The sequence below is a fragment of the Lissotriton helveticus genome, chromosome 5_1, assembly GCF_964261635.1.
Source record: "Lissotriton helveticus chromosome 5_1, aLisHel1.1, whole genome shotgun sequence".
Classification (NCBI taxonomy): Eukaryota; Metazoa; Chordata; class Amphibia; order Caudata; family Salamandridae; genus Lissotriton; species Lissotriton helveticus.
In genome coordinates this window covers 1,486,406,933-1,486,426,525 of record NC_136065.1, presented here as the reverse complement: position 1 = coordinate 1,486,426,525, position 19,593 = coordinate 1,486,406,933, and the positions used below count along the sequence as shown (strand labels likewise).

The 19,593-nt window shown below is 45.0% G+C and overlaps 1 protein-coding gene across 1 annotated transcript in view; it reads left to right on the top strand.

Annotated features, from left to right (window-relative positions):
* The window catches only part of HSD11B1 (hydroxysteroid 11-beta dehydrogenase 1), a 285,656-nt gene that overhangs the window by 74,098 nt on the left and 191,965 nt on the right, over window positions 1-19,593 (top strand). The window contains exon 3 of the mRNA XM_078644497.1: window positions 5,874-5,985. Within this exon, the coding sequence (XP_078500623.1) occupies window positions 5,874-5,985 (112 nt within the window). The remainder of the gene's footprint in view (window positions 1-5,873; window positions 5,986-19,593) is intronic.

Below are 19,593 nucleotides of genomic sequence, written 5' to 3'. Positions count from 1 at the left end.
ATCTGTCTCCACGAAACATGGGAGATGGATAGTAGCGCGTTCTCTCTTGAGGGTTACAAAATGTATTTTGTACCGGCACGCAAGGGAGCTGCGGGAAGAGCAAGGGTAGGCCTGATTACATATGTGGATCTAAGGCTTCAGGGGAGGTGGGATGATTTGGATTGGGACTCAGATTTTATGCAGGGGATTAGACTGTGTATTAAGGGTTATAAGTTAATTTTTATTCATTTCTATAATGCTGTTTTAACGTGTCAGCCCACAATAAGATTGAACGAATTGGAGAGCAGGTAGGCAGGTATACAAGATCACGGGGAACAGGTGTCCCAGTTGGTGTTGGCGACTTTAACTGCCACCTGTGCCCAAATGTGAAAATTAGAAGGGGGGATTGGTCTTCCTGCCCACAGGAAGAGGGTCCGCATTGAGAACACACAAGAGAGGGAAAGGAGTTAAATAAGGTGTTAGGTACTCATGCCCTCACACACACCATGGACCTGATTAAAGTAGGGGAGGATGGCTTGGTCCACCCAACCTTTAAAGGTCGAGGCTGTGACTCTTTTATTGATTTTATTTTTGTTTCCAACACGCTAAAGCAGTGAATTTTAGGTTTTGAGATACATCTAAGTATCTTTAGTGATCATTACCCTCTGGTCATGTCATTCAGGGACCCATAATTAATTAAGCATTCTGTCCAACTGGGGGAGAGTGGCGCGATAAATGCCACTGGTCAAGGGAGGAGGCTTAGATGGTCTCAGGTGGATGGTGAAGCCTTTTATAGAGCCTTAATGGGAGACCAACAACAGTATGTGTGGAAGTGCCTAAACCCAACAGTGGACGGGGCAGAACTGGTTAAAGCCTTTGAGGGTGTCACTAAGCACATTGACGGTCTACTTAGGACTAAATCTAACAAAAAGGGAAAGGAGGACCATAGGTGGTTTGACCACGACTGCTCCATTGCTTTGAAGGAGCTGAAACTAGCACTAAAAGCAGTCCCTAAGGACAAGACAAGGGTGTCCACATGTAGGGCTCTCAACAAACAGGCAGTAAAGCGACGCAAAACCTCCTTGCAACAGCAGGCATGGGAGAATCTGAGGGAAGCGGTCGAGTCTAAGAACACAACTGCCTTCTGGAAGGTTATTAATGACCCCTGCTTCCAAGATGCTAATAAACCAAGGATAGCAAATCACATCTTGCCAGAATCTTGGTATGGGCACATTAGTGGCATATACAATCACAGCATGTCAGAGGACCCACCAGTAGTTGAGGAAGGGGGCGAGACTGCGGGCCATATAACATTTTCTTTGGGCGAGATAAAGGCAGGCATTGAGGGTCTGACAAGGAATAAGGCCCCAGGGCCCGTTGGGGTTCCCCTGACCTTCTCCTGGGTCAGGTAGATCTTTGGCACCTATATTGACCAGGGTTTTTAATGCTGCAGTAGATTCAGGTATGCCTGCATCCTGGTCCACAGCTACAATTGTCCCCATTTTCCAAAAGGGAAACTGGGACAGCCCACTGTGTTACCGTCCCTTTTCTCTCATTGACGTGACGATGAAAGTTTTAGGCAGGGTTATCCTCAACCGATTATTGGATTGGGCGGAGGAACACCATATGATCACTGACACGCAGTATGGGTTTAGGTGAGGACGACCAACTGCTGATCAATGCCTCAATTTATATCTATTGGTAGCCAAGTACACTATTGCTAGTCAAGAGACTGTGTACTCAGCTTTCATGGACTTGACAGCAGCTTTCGCCGGGTGAAGCGCAAGAAATTGTGGGAACTAATGAGGGCTCTTGGCATGGACCCTGGTCTAGTAAATATTTTAAGAGCACTACATCGGAATACTTTCGCTCAGGTCAGATATAATGAGGAGGGGAGCACTACTGATCAATTTCCTTGCTCAAGGGGGGTAAGACAGGGCTGCATTTTGGCACCTTTCTTATTCACCATGTGTATAAATGGCCTGGAGCAGGCGATAGATGCTCTTGGGGTAGACTCACCAAGGATAGGAACAAGAGGGATGCCCATACTGCTTTACGCGGAAGACGCGGGGCTTCTCGTGCGGACCCCTCGAGGCCTACAATTCCTGATAGATGGCTTTGTCCGTTTCATGGAGAGTCTAGACCTGTCTGCTAACCTTTCAAAATCATACATCAGGGAGGTGGGGAAAACCCCGAAAAGGAAATACATATATATGATTGGCGCTCACTGCCTGGAAAAAGTACAGACTTTCTGATACCTGGGAATTTTATTTGATACCCGTCTTAGTTTTAAAGCCCTGATAGATGAGAAATGTAGCACTTCAGCTAGCTGCTCCGGTGCAATTCTGAATTGGGCACGTAGGTTGGGCCGCTGGTCACCGGAACAAATTTTGAGATTGTACAATACGATGTGCTGTGCCAAAACACTCTACGGTAGTGAGGTCTGGGGTTTTATTGACTCGCAATTTCTCCAAATTGAAGAGAATAAATACCTGTGGCGGCTGCTGAAAGTCCCGCAGAGCACCTCGTCCTTTATTATTCACAAGGAATTGGGTGTCAGTCACATTAGAGACAGGCTAGAACTAAAACCCATTACATGTTGGATCAAAATCTGGACAAACCCTGAGGCCATATTAACCAAGAAGATTATCATGGATTGTATTGCTCGTGACCAGGGCATGAACATCCCATGGCTGAAGTATGTGAGGGAAACCCTGACAGTCCTGGGCTGCACAGACTATTTTAACCACCCCACATAATTGTTACCCCAGGACAAGGCCCACGTTAAGGTGGAATTCGAGAAGTATGTGGCTTCCCGCAGAGAAGACAGCGAGGTGATCAAACCCTCTGTGAGAGCACACCTTTTGACCAAATCTTGTCTGGGTTTTGAGCCTTACTTGTCTTTTATCCACAATGCCCAAGACAGATTTTTATTGACACGCTTCAGGCTAAATCTATTACATCATAGTTTAGCGGTGCCGGCAGGTTACACCAAATCCACAGAGTTGAAGGGCCTGTGCGGCTGCGACCATTGTTCTCCACAGGAAACCCTTCACTTACTGTGTCCCTACTATGTGCGCCTTAGGAAGCTATTTTTAAAAAGCATTTTTAAAAACGCTGGTTTTAAGCAGGCTAAGGTGACCCTACTGTTCTTGAAGTTGTCCACAGAGGTTTTAATACTTTGTTGCACCGTAAACTTTTTGAGGTCGGCACTGAGACTTAGAAATACTGGAGGAGAGGATGATTATATTGGGCTCTAGTATTGGCAGGTTAAAGGTCCCAGCAATGAACTGGGTGGGTGAGGGTACTTTTTAAACAAGTGGTTATTTATTTGTGTATCTTGTTAGGAGGCTGTTTTTTACATGTGTTACCACTTTATTAATTTGCGTAGATTCTTTTGTAACCAGGATATTTATTAATGAACTGCATAAGATTGATGTTTTCCTCCCCACCTCCCGTAGTGGTGAATATATTATTGCCAGAGCCAGCCCAAAAGCTATTGATTTTAGAAGTGAGCTTTGGCTGGTCTAGGGTTCAGGACTCCAGAAACAAATGTATTTTCCTACGAGTCCTTCGCCCTGCGTAATAGTGTTTCTGGGCGGGCTTCAGCACTGCAGGCATCTCTCCTGAGGCTGAGAGTGAGACTCGAAGTACTGCACTGTCGGTAACTTGTTCCTGCAGGCCAGTGCACAATATTGTCAAGTTCCCTCTGCCTGCTATGGCGTCTCCTGAAACAGGTTAAAGAAAGGCAAGGAAAAAAACATTTAATGAAAGTGAGAAATAGCCCTAGTAGAAAAATGTGTTTTGTTTGAACACTTTGTAAAGCCATCAACATTAAAATGTTGATGCCAGTCTTCATTCACACACACTTTAATCTCCCTCTCCAAGAATTACCTCAGAAACCAAAGCTTAATGCTTTGGCCTTAATTCTTGGAGGGGGAGATAGGAGCATGTGACAGGAATAGACATTTTTGGCAGTTTCATATATTATTAGTGCTAATACTCTGTTTTTGTTAGTGCCAAAAATTAAATACTAATATTCCCTATACCCATGATGTGGTGTTAGGGCCAGAGTTGCTGACTTAGAATTGGGAGACCAGTTTGAAGTCCTGGAGTTGGCTCATCATCCTGTGATTCTGTATAAATAACTTTATCTCCCTATAAACAATGAGTGGTGACATTGTGTAATGTAATTGGTGCTCATGTAAAGCACTCCAGTACCTTTAGGTCGGTTCTGCTATATGAAAAATGAACAACTAGGTAAAAACAAAGCATTAATATAAGTAAAGACTGTTTAGTGCCTGATGTAGAAATGGCTTGTCCGCTTAAATTGTGATCTTGGACAAATACTTTATTTCACCCAAACTTCTCGTGAGAGACTGACCTGGTATATGATGTCCACTTATGTAAGTGGGCACCTTGCACCAGTCCACACAATCCCATACCGTGGTTTTTAGAGGTCTTCGACAACCATAGAAAGCTCTCTAAGTGGTAACTGTGGAGAGCAGCCTTAAGGCTTAGGGCCAGATGTACGACCCGTTTTTGCATGCGCAAACGGGTTTGCGAACCCGTTTGTGCATGCAAAAACATATTGGGCCATGTACATAGCCTATTTAGTGAGTCACAATTATTACCCCCTTGTATTTGTCAGTCTTTTCTTCCAGATGTATTGGCTTATACAGTTTCTCCCATTATGTTGACTTGTCATGCATTGATGAAATTAATACATATGACTCTCTTCCTGGAAGCGCGCATGCTACATGCTACTCACAGGTGTATGTATGACCTATTTCTATAAAGCAGAAGTTATTTCTTGAAGATGGTGAAGAAACATCTCTTCCAGTTACTCCTGGGATCCATTTTGTTTTCCGCCTGACCCGTTTCGTGCAACACATTATTCAGGTCTTTGCACCCATGCATATTTCTACTTCTTATCGAAGTTGAAATGTTGGCATGTATGCTCCAGCTGTATGTAAAGTGCTATCTAGCATTGCATGCAGCGGTTAACCTTGTACCTAGTTGCTTTTGACACATTTGTAAATCATTCTAAAGTCTCATAGCTCTGGTGTCATAAGAGGTTTATGGTATGTTGTAAAACACAACTTATTTTAACGATGGCTGAATTGTGTGAGTAGTCTTGGAGATCCTTAAAAGCTGCACCCACCACCTGCTTTCGGCAATGAGTGGCCCAATAAAAGACCAACAGAATTATCCAGTCATTTGATGTTTTCCAATCTAACCTCTGTCACTATCCCTAACGTTAAAGATTTAAGAGGATTACTTGGCAGCCACCATCATTCTCCCTGCTTGGTGTTCTCTGACAGATTTCTATTGAAAGGAGGCACATGTTAGTTGCCCGCACAACATACATATATTTAAAGATCATCTGTGTACGTCATCTGATTTTTTTTTTCTGGATGGTATTAGTAAATGCAGTGTAGTGTGTGTGTGTTTGTAAGACTCCCTTACGATGGACAGCAAAATAAATAATAAACAAACCTAGGAGGGCAGCAGGGTTGGGTCGAGGCATCTTGCACATGAGGGTTGTCGGCTGGGTCACAGCCGGTCGCATGCCAGGTTTGTAAAGATTAGGCAGAACAAATGAACAATCCAGTGAGCCGCTGGAAGAGGCATTGATTGGCATGGAGGACTAGCCGAACTGAGGCAGGAGTCAGTTACATGGCAATTACCAAGTGTACATTTGTTTTAAATGGGGGAAAAAACTTGATTATTTTGCAGTTTTGTATTGTGGGCGACAAAATGCCCTAAATACATGCTGGGTGGACCTCCCCTTTTACTGGTTGTAGTTCAGTTAACTGTGTTGCAGTTCATCAGATCCCTCGACAAAGGGACATCCCATTGTATTTTTCTCATAATTCATCTTTTTCTGACAGGTGGTTTCGAAATGCCTAGAGTTGGGAGCTGCATCAGCTCGCTATATTCCAGGCAGTATGGACGACATGGCATTCGCCGAACGGGTGGTGAAGGAGGCCGAGAAGTCCCTCGGTATGTTACCAATGCATTTTACGAAATGTCTATCTTGTATTTTTATTTTTAAGCCTTTATATATTGCAGAAAAGGATTCGGAATGGAATCGGAGCATATCAAAAACAAATTAACAAAAGAGAAGAAGTAGAAAACGGAACAAAAATAAAAAGTTACTTGAACAGTAATGAAGAACCCATTATTAACAATATTGACATTTTATTCCGTCAAGGGCAACTATAACAGGAACATTATGGATGTAGTTTGCATAATATATGCAATATTAAATTAGGTAGATGCATCTTGTAATACCTGAGACAAAGGGGCAAATTTACAAGGAAATGGCGGAGTGAGGAGCTGTGCCAAAATTGGTGGCACCGCGCACCGCCATTTTAAAAACACAGGGATGCGCAAAATAGCTGCCTAATGCCAATGCAGGCACCCTTGCTCTGTAGTTCAAGGGTGCCTGCGTTGCAGGGAATGATTGTTTGTGCAGAAAGGTGTTCTTTCCTTCACATAAAAAAATCACTAATGGCGTTTTTTAACCTTTATGCGTCATAGAAGTAGCAAATAGTCATTATTAAATGGACACCTTCCTGCACATAAACAATCATTAATGGCGTTTTGCTCTTTATGTGTGCAGCATAGAAAAAGGAAAACACATGGCGTTGGTTTTGGGCACTGCTTCAGATTTACACATCCTTGTAAATCTGGGGCAGCATCAAAAAGCTATGGGTGGTGCAGAGAACATCCACAGCAACACCCATTTCACGCCTCTTTCACACACGGTGATGCATGTAAAGGAGCCATATTTACAAGGCAGCGTTAAGCCACTCCAAGTGGCTTAGTGCCACTTTGTAAATATGGAAAGGGTCTAGCACGGCAAAAACGTTGCTAGAAGTGACATTCTGGTGACACGATCTCCCTTGTGAATATACCCCATAGTGTGCTAGCTTTCAAGTGTAGCCCTAGCAGTCTAGGCATAGCTGCTGCACAAAGTAATTAGGATATACTGGATGAAAAGATTAGCGCAAAAGGTCTCAGGTGAACGGTAGGTGCAAGACCTCCAAAAGGAGAAGTTTCAAGGCATTTATTTTTTAGGTGTGTCTTGACAGCGTAGCTACCTGCGTGAGTTATGGTTACAATTTTTGTAAAATACACATAGAGAGGGCTTTGGCTCTACCCACAGGAGTGTCACTGTCTCACCACATGCTATTAACTGTGTGGTATGCTATTCTTCCCCCCCTATGGTTTTCTCACATTGCCATGCAGGAGGGACAATTTGACATCTCAAAAGTACACTTAAATCTTAACACTTTATATTATTTCTCATAAATGCATTTTATATAGAAATCAGTTGGTTTTAATTTTTTTTTTACTGCTGCAGGTTTAAAAAAACAGTTTAAGGCATGACTCAATATACAAACAAGACCAATTAGCTTTGGCAATTATTGATGAATACTAGAAACGATGCATTAGTATGGAGAGCAGGTAAAATTCCAGATTTTTGGAAAAGGGAAGTGATTGGGGTGAGGTCCAGTGTTTCTTGAAGATTAAAGAGGAGAATCTCAGACCTTTAAGCAAGGAGGAACAAAGCCATTTGAGGGGTTTGAAAGAACTGATTAATCCCTGCAAGAATATGTTTGGGTTTGAAACGGGTAACTTGGGAGCTGCTGGTAGCTCACCAGTAACCTGTAATTCGCTCCCTGTGGTGCAGCCAAGCACAGTACATAATTCAGAGTGTCTAGCCATGTATAAATAGGTAGTGCTACACATCTCCCTATCCTTGGAGCGACCTCCAGCCACACCCATGGCAGGCCACATGCTTACACTCAGGCACACCCTGTGACCGTCATCTCCACTCTATTTAGCAAAGCCTCATTTAAAATGGTTGCTTTGCGAGCTCCACTCTCAGTGATACAATGAATGTGAAAAGTGGGCCAGAAAAAAAGTGGCAACAATAGCCAGACTGGAATTGGTAGAGTGTGGTACTGCCGAAGATGCATAGATACGCTGAGAAAGATGGAAACGTGTGACAACCATATGTTAGCAACCCCATAGCTAAGGAGAGCCAAGGATAGATTAGAATGGAGACATGGAGTGGCCTTGTTTGTTTCAAATGGTGGGAGTGGTATATGTGCATGTATGTATGTGTATTCATTTAACTGTTCCTGTATGCATTTGTATGCATATGTATGCATTTATGTATATGTTGTGTTATTTCCTTCCTTGAGAAACATCCTCTTTTCATACAAGCAATTCATGGTGTCAGGGTACAGTAAATATATCTGGTGCCCCAATATTTCTGCTTAATGTTGTATACTTCTGACATAATCTAGGCACTGGCATAACAATGGTAAAACTTGACATAAGATGGGCATTCTTGGACTGATCATAACATAATGGCAGCTTTCTTAACAATATTGGAAGCATGCTACGCATAACTGTGGCCATCTATCACATAATTGTGCCCATCCTTAGAATAATAACCACTGTGGCTGATAATCTATGGGTTCCTATCATTGTGGCGGACAGCAATGGGACGAGTGTGGCCCTGACATAATGGTCCACATCCTTGACATAATGTCGGCATTATCGTCATTATGGTGGGCATCCCTGGCATTTGGATGTAAAACCTGGGTAGGTGGGGCAGACTCTCTTGGAGATGCATTTGCACTAGTGAAATCAGAAGCTGGTCTTTAGAGACCATGCATGAAATCTGATTACTGAGGCAGAATTTGAGGGTTTTTCTTTTTTTTCGGACAAGCACAAGACTTTCATTAAAATTGTTAACCCGTAATAGAAAGTTCTTATTTGATAGAAATCTATGTATTTTGAAAAACTGAAAAATGCTGATTTTTTAAAACAAAATCATTGAAATTTCAAAACATATTTAAGCTGTTCTTTCAAAGATAGTTTTTTGAAGATGAAATATATCAACTATTTATTGAGCACACGTGAATATTTTGATCCATATCAAAGTGCACTAGAGAGAAATGTATAAAACTAAGGTTCTTTTTATCTTTCTTGAGCCAATTTAGAAGTAGATGGAGAACCATGAGCAATGAGAAAAGTGATATTGTTTATGTGGGTATGTAAGGGGATCGCTACCACATATAATCTGTTTTTGACCTGTTTTACCTGTGGCCCAGAAAAGATGGCTAAAACCCACTTTTATGAATCAGGGTATTCACTTCTCAAATAAAGCAATGCCATTTTTCTTAAGAGGGCAATTTTTAGTCTTTAGGGTAGTTTTGTTAGATTCATCTAAATGGCTGAGTCATTTTTCAAGATAAGTAATACTTAAGTTTGAGAATTCATACATGTATTTTTAAATAATCCTTTTAGTACTGGGGGAGATTCATGAAATATTTGATAATGTGCGAGACGTTAGATGCTGCAAATCTCTACAAACCACCAGTTTAATACGTTTTTTTTAGTTTCTGTTTTTGGGTTGTGCAGGCTGTCAAATAAGATGTTTTATTTGATGAATTTAAGGGCAAGATTTAGATCGTAGCAAACGACTTACTCCATCACAGCAGTGACGGATATCCCATTTGCCGAAATATAAATCCCATAGGATATAATGGTATTTCGATTTCGGCCGATGGGATATCCGTCACCTTTGTGACAGAGTAACCGGTTCGCCGAGATCTAAATCAGGCCCTTAGTTCGACATTGATATGAAATGTATTACCTATGAAAAGTACAGCCCACATAATAATTTTCCATTTTGTCATAATATGAGCCATTGCTTCTTACTAGAAGAGTAAAACTTGATTGCTCAATAAGCCCGGAAGAAGCAACGCTATAATTGCATTGTAGCAAAACATGGCTTGTGGCTTGTCCAGGCTTGTCAGTCCATTCTTGCTTCAAGTAGAAGTCAAGAGAGTATGATAGCTTTTTATAAAATCTGTGTGGAAGTAAATAAATATATTTATAGTGGTCATTAAAATTGTTAAGTTACTTCTCACTGCAAGGCTTCATAAACTGTTGATACATATTAAAGTTCGAGCAATATTTGGGAAGGGACACTATAGCCTTATAGCCTGCCGTAGCGGGCTATACCGGCTATTAAAGTCCCGCTCCCCCGTTAAAGGCTCGAGCCAAAGGCGAGGGACTTTAACAAGGACGGGACTTTAATAGCCGGTATAGCCCGCTACGAAGGGCTATAAGGCTATCAGAAAATTCTGCCACTAGAGGGCAGAATGTTCTAACAAATAACACAAAGGCTTCTCGAAGCTCGAGGGGATTTAAATCCCCTCAAGCTTTGAGAAGCCTTTGTAAAACATTGGAATGTTGCTCTGTAGGCCTTTACTGGCCCGTAAAAGCAGGGAGCACTCCATTGTCTGCAATGGAGCCCCCAACATTCCAATGTTCTAATACAACTGAAGGTCCTGCTGTCAGTTAACCTCAAAGCCATCCCTCCTAATTTTGTGTTTAAAGGTAAGCACTCAAGTGCATAGCCCAACACCCCTCTCTACCCATCCCCACAATCAAACCCAGACATAGACCACACACACATGCATCCACCACATCCTCCCAAATTATAAACCCAACTTCATAAACATCCCACTAACAACCACACATCCTCGAACTACCAAATACATGCTACAGCTCCTGCTCATTAATGCAATCTCTGGAGTACTTTATGCTTCAGACTTTGCAGACCTCATCACATATCACACGTTGATTCACTCTTTATTATAGAAATGTGGCATACCCTAACATCATTCCATGTCCTAGATGCCATTTTTATCACAAACTACAGCATGCACACTAGACACATAAGAAGGGAGGTACTTTGCCATCACTTGTTAGCCAACCACATGCTCAAACCTCAAATTCAAAATGCTATAAACAAATTCCATAGTGATACCAAAGGGGATGATGGACAGAGCGCTGGAGCAAATCAAACACTCACCCCCAGTCTACTGATCTAGGTTGAATCCATTATCATTCTCCACCACCCTGTTCACACATGGCCATATGCAAATCAGTCTGACCCTGTGCCTCATGGATACAGTCCAGCCCGAACTGCCAAGCCATGTCTTCCCTTGACCGCAAACAAGCATCCTGGGACCAGTTTCTGGCTAATAAGGTGTCAACAGCCAGGCTAGCTTGAATCCAGTGGCAAAGTGAGCAAGGGACCCACGTCTGGGCATACCCTGCCAACTTAAGTCGAAAAAAAGCGATAACAAAGGGGATGATGGACGGAGCGCTGGAGCAAATCAAACACTCACCCCCTGTCAACTGATCTAGGTTGAATCCATCATCATTCTTTAGCTCACTCCACCACCCCAGTCAGACATGGCTATATGCAAATCAGTCTGACGCTGTGCCTAATGGGAACAGTCCAACCCGAACTGCCAAGCCATGTCTTCCCTAGACCGGAAACAAGCATCCTGGAACCCGTTACTGGCATTTCAGCCGTCATCAGCCAGGCTAGCTTGAATACAGTGGCAAAGTGATCAAGGGACCCACGTCTGGGCATACCCTGCCAACTTAGGGCGAACAAAGCGAAATCAAAGGGGATGATGAACGGAGCGCTGGAGCAAATCAAACACTCACCCCAGTCAACTGATCTGGGTTTAATCCATCATCATTCTTTAGAATGGCAGTTCGGGCTGGACTGTTCCCATTGGGCGCAGGGTCAAGATTGATTTGCATATGGCTGGATCCAAACTGGAATGGCATGGTGAGCAAAAAAACGATGGATTTGGGCCCAGATCTCTGTACTGGGGTCATTGTATGACATTGTTCTGCATTCTGTCCATCAATTGTTCTTTTTGCATTTGTCACCCGAGTGGGACGGGTATGCTCAGACATGAGTCCCGTGCTCTCCATGCCACTGGAGTCAAGCTATCCTGGCTGATGAGTGCTGAAAGCCCGAAACCAGTCCTAGGATACTTGTTTCCAGTCCGGGGAGGACCTGGCCTGGCAGTTCGGGCTGGACTGTTCCCATTGGGCGCAGGTTCAAGACTGATTTGCATATGGCTGGGTCCAACCTGGAATGGCATGGTGAGCAAAATAAAACGATGGAATTAGGCCCAGATCTCTGTTTTGGGGTGAACGTATGACATTGTTCTGCATTCTGTCCATTAATTGTTCTTTTTACAAACAAATTCCATGCATCAACTTCTTTTTCAACTAAAAACATGTAGAGACACAGGCACATCAACAACACCACACCTGCTTGTCCTCTGACACCCACTCCCACAATGGTCATCTGCAAATCTTTACCTCTCACAGACATTGCCAACATCCTCAACTCATTCAAACCTATTATGAATGAAGATGACCATAACCGCATCCTTCAACAAAGCTCTCTCCTACAGTGTCTTCTGAGGGGGTTTTCAGTTTAGCTGGAACATTTGTCTTTTTCAGAAGGACCAGTTTGTCTCCTGAAGATCTCAAGACAGATCAGATTCTCACTGCCCTGAAGAAACCTTCAATCGATCAATCTGAACTCACTAATTACTAGTCCATCACTCACCTATCCTTCATTGACAGATCATTAAAAAAGTGTTATACGCAGAATACCAAGACGGCATCAGCAACAGTCATCTTCTTCATGACTATCAATCTGGCTTTTTAACACACTGAAGCACACAGATAGGTATATTACAAATAATATATGACCCATGACTGACAACATATGTCTGTTGTCTGATACTGCTGGACCTTTTGGCTACCTTTGACACCATTGACCCCACTTGCAGTTGTCCCTAACAGGTTCTCCTCATACATAACCTACAGATACAAGTTTGTTCACATGGGTACATGTGGCTTCCAGAATAACCCTATAAACTGCTGAGTACTCCAGTGTTCCACTCTTGTCCCATTATCTATAACCTCAGCTTGAAGCCCTAAAAGCATCTATATTCACCAACACAATTCTGCTTGAATGTCTCCTCCACTCCAGACATCCAGTGCCTCAAATCCTGCCTTCTCCTCTGCCAAATATGAATGTGTAGCGCTCATCTAAAGCTCAGCTCTACTAAGACAGAAATCCTACTAGTCACCAAGATGAACAAGCACCAGTTAGTCCGAACCTGGCTCAATAACAGATGGATTTGAACCCAAACTCTCTCTAAATACTAATTAATAATAATAATATCCACATTTGTAAAGCGCACAATCACCCGTTAGGGTCTCTAGGCGCTGGGGGCCGTCGGGAAGATTAAGCAAGATATTGCCCAGAGTCACATGGTGCTGGGCTAATCTGCCGCCGGTGCCGGGGATCGAACCGTGATCCCCAGATTCCGGAGTCAGTCGCCCTGGCCGCGGCGCCACACCTCTTCCTCACTTGGATTCACACTGGACACGAACCTCGTCCCCGAGAAGCACATTTCTAAGAACGAGAAAGCCTTCTACCAATTCTGTCCACCAAAGAAATTGTTCTTTCCTGAAAACGACTTCTGAACTGCCATTGAAGCCCTCAGACTCTCTGATCTGGACAGTAGCGATGCGCTGCTCAATAGCCTCTCACACACCACATTAGCTCGCTTAATGGCATTGCCCACACTGCAGGATGCCTCATGAAGGACTGAAAAAATATGATCACATAATGTGAAACTCCTCTGGCTCCCCTTGCAAGGAAACACTATTTTTTAAAGTAGGCTGCATTATCTACAAAGCCTTCATGACTGGTACCACCACCTATTTGAGTGGTAAACTTAGCACCTCCCGTGGCTCTTTGTACACCTGCAACCAGCACACTATCAGATTGAAGATGAATGCATTTGCAAAAGAAAGAAACAGGCAACATACCTTCTCAGACCATTCAATTGGCACAGCATTTTATTGCTCTACATATCGCTGATGCTACATCTGGGGCACATAAATCATGATTGCTTCACTGAGCACTTGTTAATGGAACAGAATATATAGTCAATGTATGTTGAACTATAAGGTCTGTCAGTATACACACTCAATAATGTTTGTAAATAGTGGTCCCATTAAGTAGTTTCTGACAAAATGCCCTACAAGTATATCAAGGAAAGGGTTGGTAATTTAAGAAACACAGTTGGTGGCAAAGAAGCAACCATATAAAAGGATACACCAGTAAGTGTGTTTTGTTCAGAGGCATGACTTGATCACCGATGGAGTTGGGAGCAGCACCAATGAGCTGCTGCGGCCTCTCCGCCATCGGGCTTGATACTACAGAAATATGGATTACTGGTGCCTATTAATGGTACAGGGGCACCCGGAGTACACAACCCAGGCATTTTCAGGGCCTGAAGATAAGCTGGCTGGACATCCAGGACTCCCGGAGCAGCTACGTGGTGCCCCCTCACCCCTACAGCTAAGTTACTGGGGTTGGGAACTTGGGCGTGGCAGAGAGCTGAACTATCTGGATACGGCTGTGGAAGTAAGGCCTGAAAGGTAGCACAGCCCGTTGACTGCATCGCAGCCGGAGTGCCACTCGATGAAGGCCTAGAGAGCCTTCGCACTCAATTATTGAAGCAACAGCAAACATTCTCTATACTGCCCTGGAGGGCGCTGTGGTCTGTGTAGTCCCAGATGCAGCAGTGAGTGGGTACTCAGAGGCTGGCCTTTCGCCAGTGTGGGAAGTAGGTTTGGGACGCCTCCCCTGGCACTGCACAAACTCTCCGAGGCTCCACATTGTGGTGCTCCTGGGGTGCTGGGATGCACTGAATGTGCTCTAAGCCACCCTTTGCCCTGCTGATTTAGAACACATGGGATTCCCCATCCCTCTCCTTTCCTGTAGCTGGGCCTGTGAGACCTTCGGACTTTAGTGGGGGAGCTCGGGCGTTGTGTGATGCCCGCATGTAGAGCGCAAAGAGCTACTGGGCTTGGCCTCTGGGATCACTGCTGGATATGGCTGGTGCTATACCTTCCTGTCCGTGTCAGTTGCCTCCCCCTCTCGACATATAGTGGTGCCCACGACTGTTGCTGTCCCCTGTGGGGTCTGCAGAGAGACTCCTTTTGGTAGGCGGTGGGCTCAGACCTTTGCTGTTTCGAGGAGCCTCCTTGGGTGCGCCTGCTGTGGGAACTTACTCTTCGACTTCTTTACCCACTATTTCTTGAACAATGGGCCACACCTCCAAATGTAGGGGGAGGGGGGTGGTCGACAGCCTCATGGCCCCCACAGTGATACGGACTAGAGCCTGGTGGTTTCTTCTAAGGACTCTTCCACTACATTTGAATACATCCTGATGGCCATTAAAGACTCTAGAAAGGTGCTGGTGTATGAGCTGAACACCGTGGTGATGGACTTGGGCATACTCAAAGATGACCATTGGAAACTGGTGGATCACTAGATGACGACTGTGCGCACTGTCGCAGGTGTGCTCCCCATGCCGGGACATTCTCATGAGTAGCTGTGCACGTTATAAACTCCGCTAACATAACATACCAGATGACAAAGGTGCTGGGGCAGTTCCACGCCCTGGAGAACAGAGCAGAGGATGTGGAGGGCAGAGTCTGCTGGCGCATCATCAGCCTCATGGGTCTCCTGAAGCAGATTGAGGGTCAGGACATAGGTTCTTTCCTAAGGGCTTGGCTCTGGACAGAGATAGTTCTGAATGGTCTTTCCCCCTTTTTTGTGTTGGAGTGGGTGCTTTGGGTGCTGGTGCAATACCCCGCCCCACACGATGCCCTTCCAGGGACAGTGATAGCCCCCTTGTTGCATTTTTGAAGCAGAGAATACATCCTTGGAAAGGCCCGAGGCAAAGGAGATGTCTTCGTGGACAATCATTGAATGATAGTATTCCTGGGCTTTCCATTAGTGGTTCAGTGCCGCACTCTTCTTTTCTGGATGCAAAGGCAAGGCTTCAACAGCTCGGGGTGAAGTTGGCCATGTTGGTCCCAGCTAAATTAAAGATACATGGTGATACTGGAGCACAGATTTCACAGATCCAAAGGAAGCCTGGGCCTGGATTGAGGCACATCCCAAAACAAAGCGGTGCCTTAGACTGCCCAGAACTGACCTGGTCCCACTTGCCCCTGCCAGACTCCCCTGTCCTGCGGACTGTGAAGAAATGTACTGAATGAATCCAGAGGTAAGGATTAGTGAACTCCTAACATTTACGGCATCCAGATGAAAGCGATTACACTTTCCAGTTACACTTAAACAACTTGCATGTGCGTCTGGACTCGCTTCTCTAGTCACCGGCCATTTATGCACAGATAGGACACTCAGGATATCTGACCAGAACGCTGTCTGAACATAACCCACTCCTTGTGATCCTGACATGGGCGTTTACTCACACCTGAATCCCTAGTTGGTGCATTTGCTGCAAAAACTTGGAGGTCCAGGTATTCTGCAAGACTTTGTTGTAGGAAATAAGGAATTATTTTAACGACAATGCAGGATGTACAGCATCAACCTTGGTTGAGTGAGAGGCTTTTAAGAGAGTGGTTCTGGGGCGCTGCATTGCCTGGATGGGAGGAGGGGGTGTATGGCGGTCTTTGCGAGAGAAGATGTGGGCACAGGAACTTGTCCTGCTTACGCTGAAATGCCACAACCACACACATCCTTTGGTGCACAGCGCCTTGTTACTTGAGAAAGAGAAGCTGGCATCCCTGGTGGAAAAACTATGCTGCTTTGAGTACTGGGAATACATGGTTAGGGTTCATTCGGAGTGGGACAAAGCTGGAGCATTACTTTATGGGGTGGCAAATCCTACTAAACAGGGATCCCAGATAATGAAGTCGGTGGCTGGAGATGGTGCGCAAGTTTATGATCCTGTTGGTATTAAGGAGTTATTCCACACCTACAATAGGCCCTTTATATGATGGTAGCCCTCTCCATCCTCATATCTTTTGAACCTTTTTTCGGAACCTGTTGCCCTTACTGACCTCGATCCCGGAGAATGCAGAGGGGTTGGGAGTGGATATTTTAATGGAGGAAATTGTAGCTGTGACTACGGCCAAGGTAGAGGGAGGGTGCCAGGCTTGGATGGGCTGCCAGTGGAATTTTATGTCACTTATTTCACTCAGATAGGCCATCACCTGGTGAAGGTCTACTAAAAGGCTTGCGAAGTCCGGATGGATGTTGCCCCTACTATGAAATAGCCCTTGATAGTCCCCCTGCTTAAGCCAGGTCGCCTCCCTCCCACAGGAAATGGCGTTATATCAACCCTCTCAATGCTTACTGTAGACAATAAATTCCTGGCTATGAGGCTCTTGCCCCATATGCCGTGGCTCATTCATGCTGATCAAATGGGGCTCTTCCCAGAAAGAAGCACAGGGTTAAATATCAGGACTGTAACAGCTCATTTGCCTGTTGCCTCCTTAATTGATGCACAGGCAGTAATCATCGCAGTAAACATTGAGAAGGCATTCAGCCTGGATTGGGACTATCTCCACACTGTACTGGCTGCATGGACCTGGGTGGAAGGGTTCCTTACCTGTGTCAGGTGCACGTGGTCCTTACGGCCAGAGTTAGAACAGGGGGGTTGGTGTCAGAATCATATGCGGTGGGATGGGGTGGGAGGCAGGACTGCCCCTTCTCCCCTCTGCTCTTCCCCCTAGCAGTGGAGCCAGTGGCCATCAGGGCTAGGAGGACACCTATTACAATGGGATTCTATACCGGATTTTGTATCATATCGCACTGTATGCTGATGACATGTTTTTCCTCCAGGGCCACTCGATTACTAGAGGAGTTTGGAGTCCTGTCGGTCTGAGGGTGTACTGGTGAAAGACTAGTGTGTACCCTTTGTGGAAGACACCTGTGGCCCCATCTCAGCATGTGAAGCTGCAGTAGGATGATACCACCTTTTGGTAATTGCGTGTTCAGCTGTATTAGACTGAGGGCGTTTTACTGGATGGTAATCTTGGCAGGGCTCTTACTGCACTCTGCGGATCAATACGTTTCTGGAAGACTCTCCCTATTTCCCTGGCGGGGCATGTGGCGATCACCAAAATGGTCACTTTGTGCAGTCTATTGTATTATTTCTGAAAAAACAAAGAAAGTACACCCTCTACTACTAGAATGATGCTATCCTTCCTAGATCAATTCTATAGTGTGTTATAGAAAACTGTTCGTTTTCCTAAAGATGTATAGGAGAACACAATGTTTTGTTAAAATAACCCTCACCCACCAAAAGGTCCCTTGGTGACATGCTTCATCATTGGGTTGTGTGATGGGAGAGTGGAAAGGTCAGAGTGAATATAGTGAGATTAAAAAATACCTAGCTGAGTGGAAACTAAAATGTAATACACCCTACAGCTGGTATTAGTAAAAATGGGGAGTGGAGGATGTATTCTGTAATGGACTACTACCTATCTAGTCTACATGTTTCAAATCCATTCCCTTGGCTTCTCTTCAGGACCAAAAAAGTGATCCCTGCACCACACTACAAAGGAAACAACAATGTTGTCTGCCTACTCAATGTTGCAGTTTTTCCGTGCATATTAAAAACATGCACTTATAGAATACCCAATTGCTATAATCATGTGAGTTAATCTGGAAGGATAGAAAAAACATGCTTAACCCCTTGCATGCTTCGGATGGCCCCTGGCCGTCCGACGTCACGGTGGGCGTGTGCAGAGGATAGCCGGGAGCCTTCCAAATCCCACCCACTATTCAAATTGCCCGCACATCGTGAAAATGTGTGGCGCATGCAAGGGGTTATACAGCGATATTATAATGGCAAGACCACATCACTTAACTTGTGCAAGGTCAACTCAGTGATATATTTCTCACTTGTGCACGACAACTCGTAATTCAAGTGATTGCCGTGCTGCTCTTGATTGTGACGTACAACACAATACGAGACAAAAAACATAGAACATAAAACACACACTCTATAGTAATTGGTATCCATGGTATTCAAATCCATGTCTTGTACTCTCATTGCATCTCAGTTGTCTATATGCCGGAAAAATATATTGCGATCCCTGGTCAGATACTCTATGAAATGGAAGTGCAAGGAAAAATGTAAAGCAGAGTTAACATACACTTTTATAGCCAAACTATATCCCTATGAGCTTTTTCACGTACGGGGACGAGTGCTTTTAGTCACATTCTGTAGAAGACAAAGGGGGTCACTAGGATGGCGGGCGGGCATCCTGTCGGGGATTGGAACCGCCCGCCATAAGGGCGGGGGTCCCGTGGGTGGTATTAGGATGCGGCCGCCACAGTGGCGGCCGCATCCTACATTTATAACATTTTGGCGGGCGGTGCTCTCTGCACCGCCCGCCACAATGCCATAAATGCACGTATGCATTCGCATACACAATGCGGCAGGCACCGCGTGGTGCCTACCACATTGTATATGCAAATGCAGGGGGTACCACAGGTACCCCCCGTGTGCACCCCCCCTACCTCTCCTTCACTTTGGGGGCCCGCAGGAGGCCCCCAAAGTGAAGACCGCATGCCTTTCCGTGGGGGCATTGCCGCCACGGAAAGGCATTGTGAAATGCCCATCATAATATGGCTGGCGGTGTCTGATAGACAGAGCCACCATATTATTCCTTTTTGCCCCGGCCGCAAGGCGACCTGGCGGAAAAGCGGCGGACGGTCTTTCCGTCCGCCGAGGTCCCCCCGCCATACTAATATGGCGGGGGGGAAATCAGTGAGGATGTCGGGCGGATTGCCCCCGCCAGGCTGGCGGTGGCTACCGCCAGCCTGGCGGAGGCAATCTGCCCAACATCCTA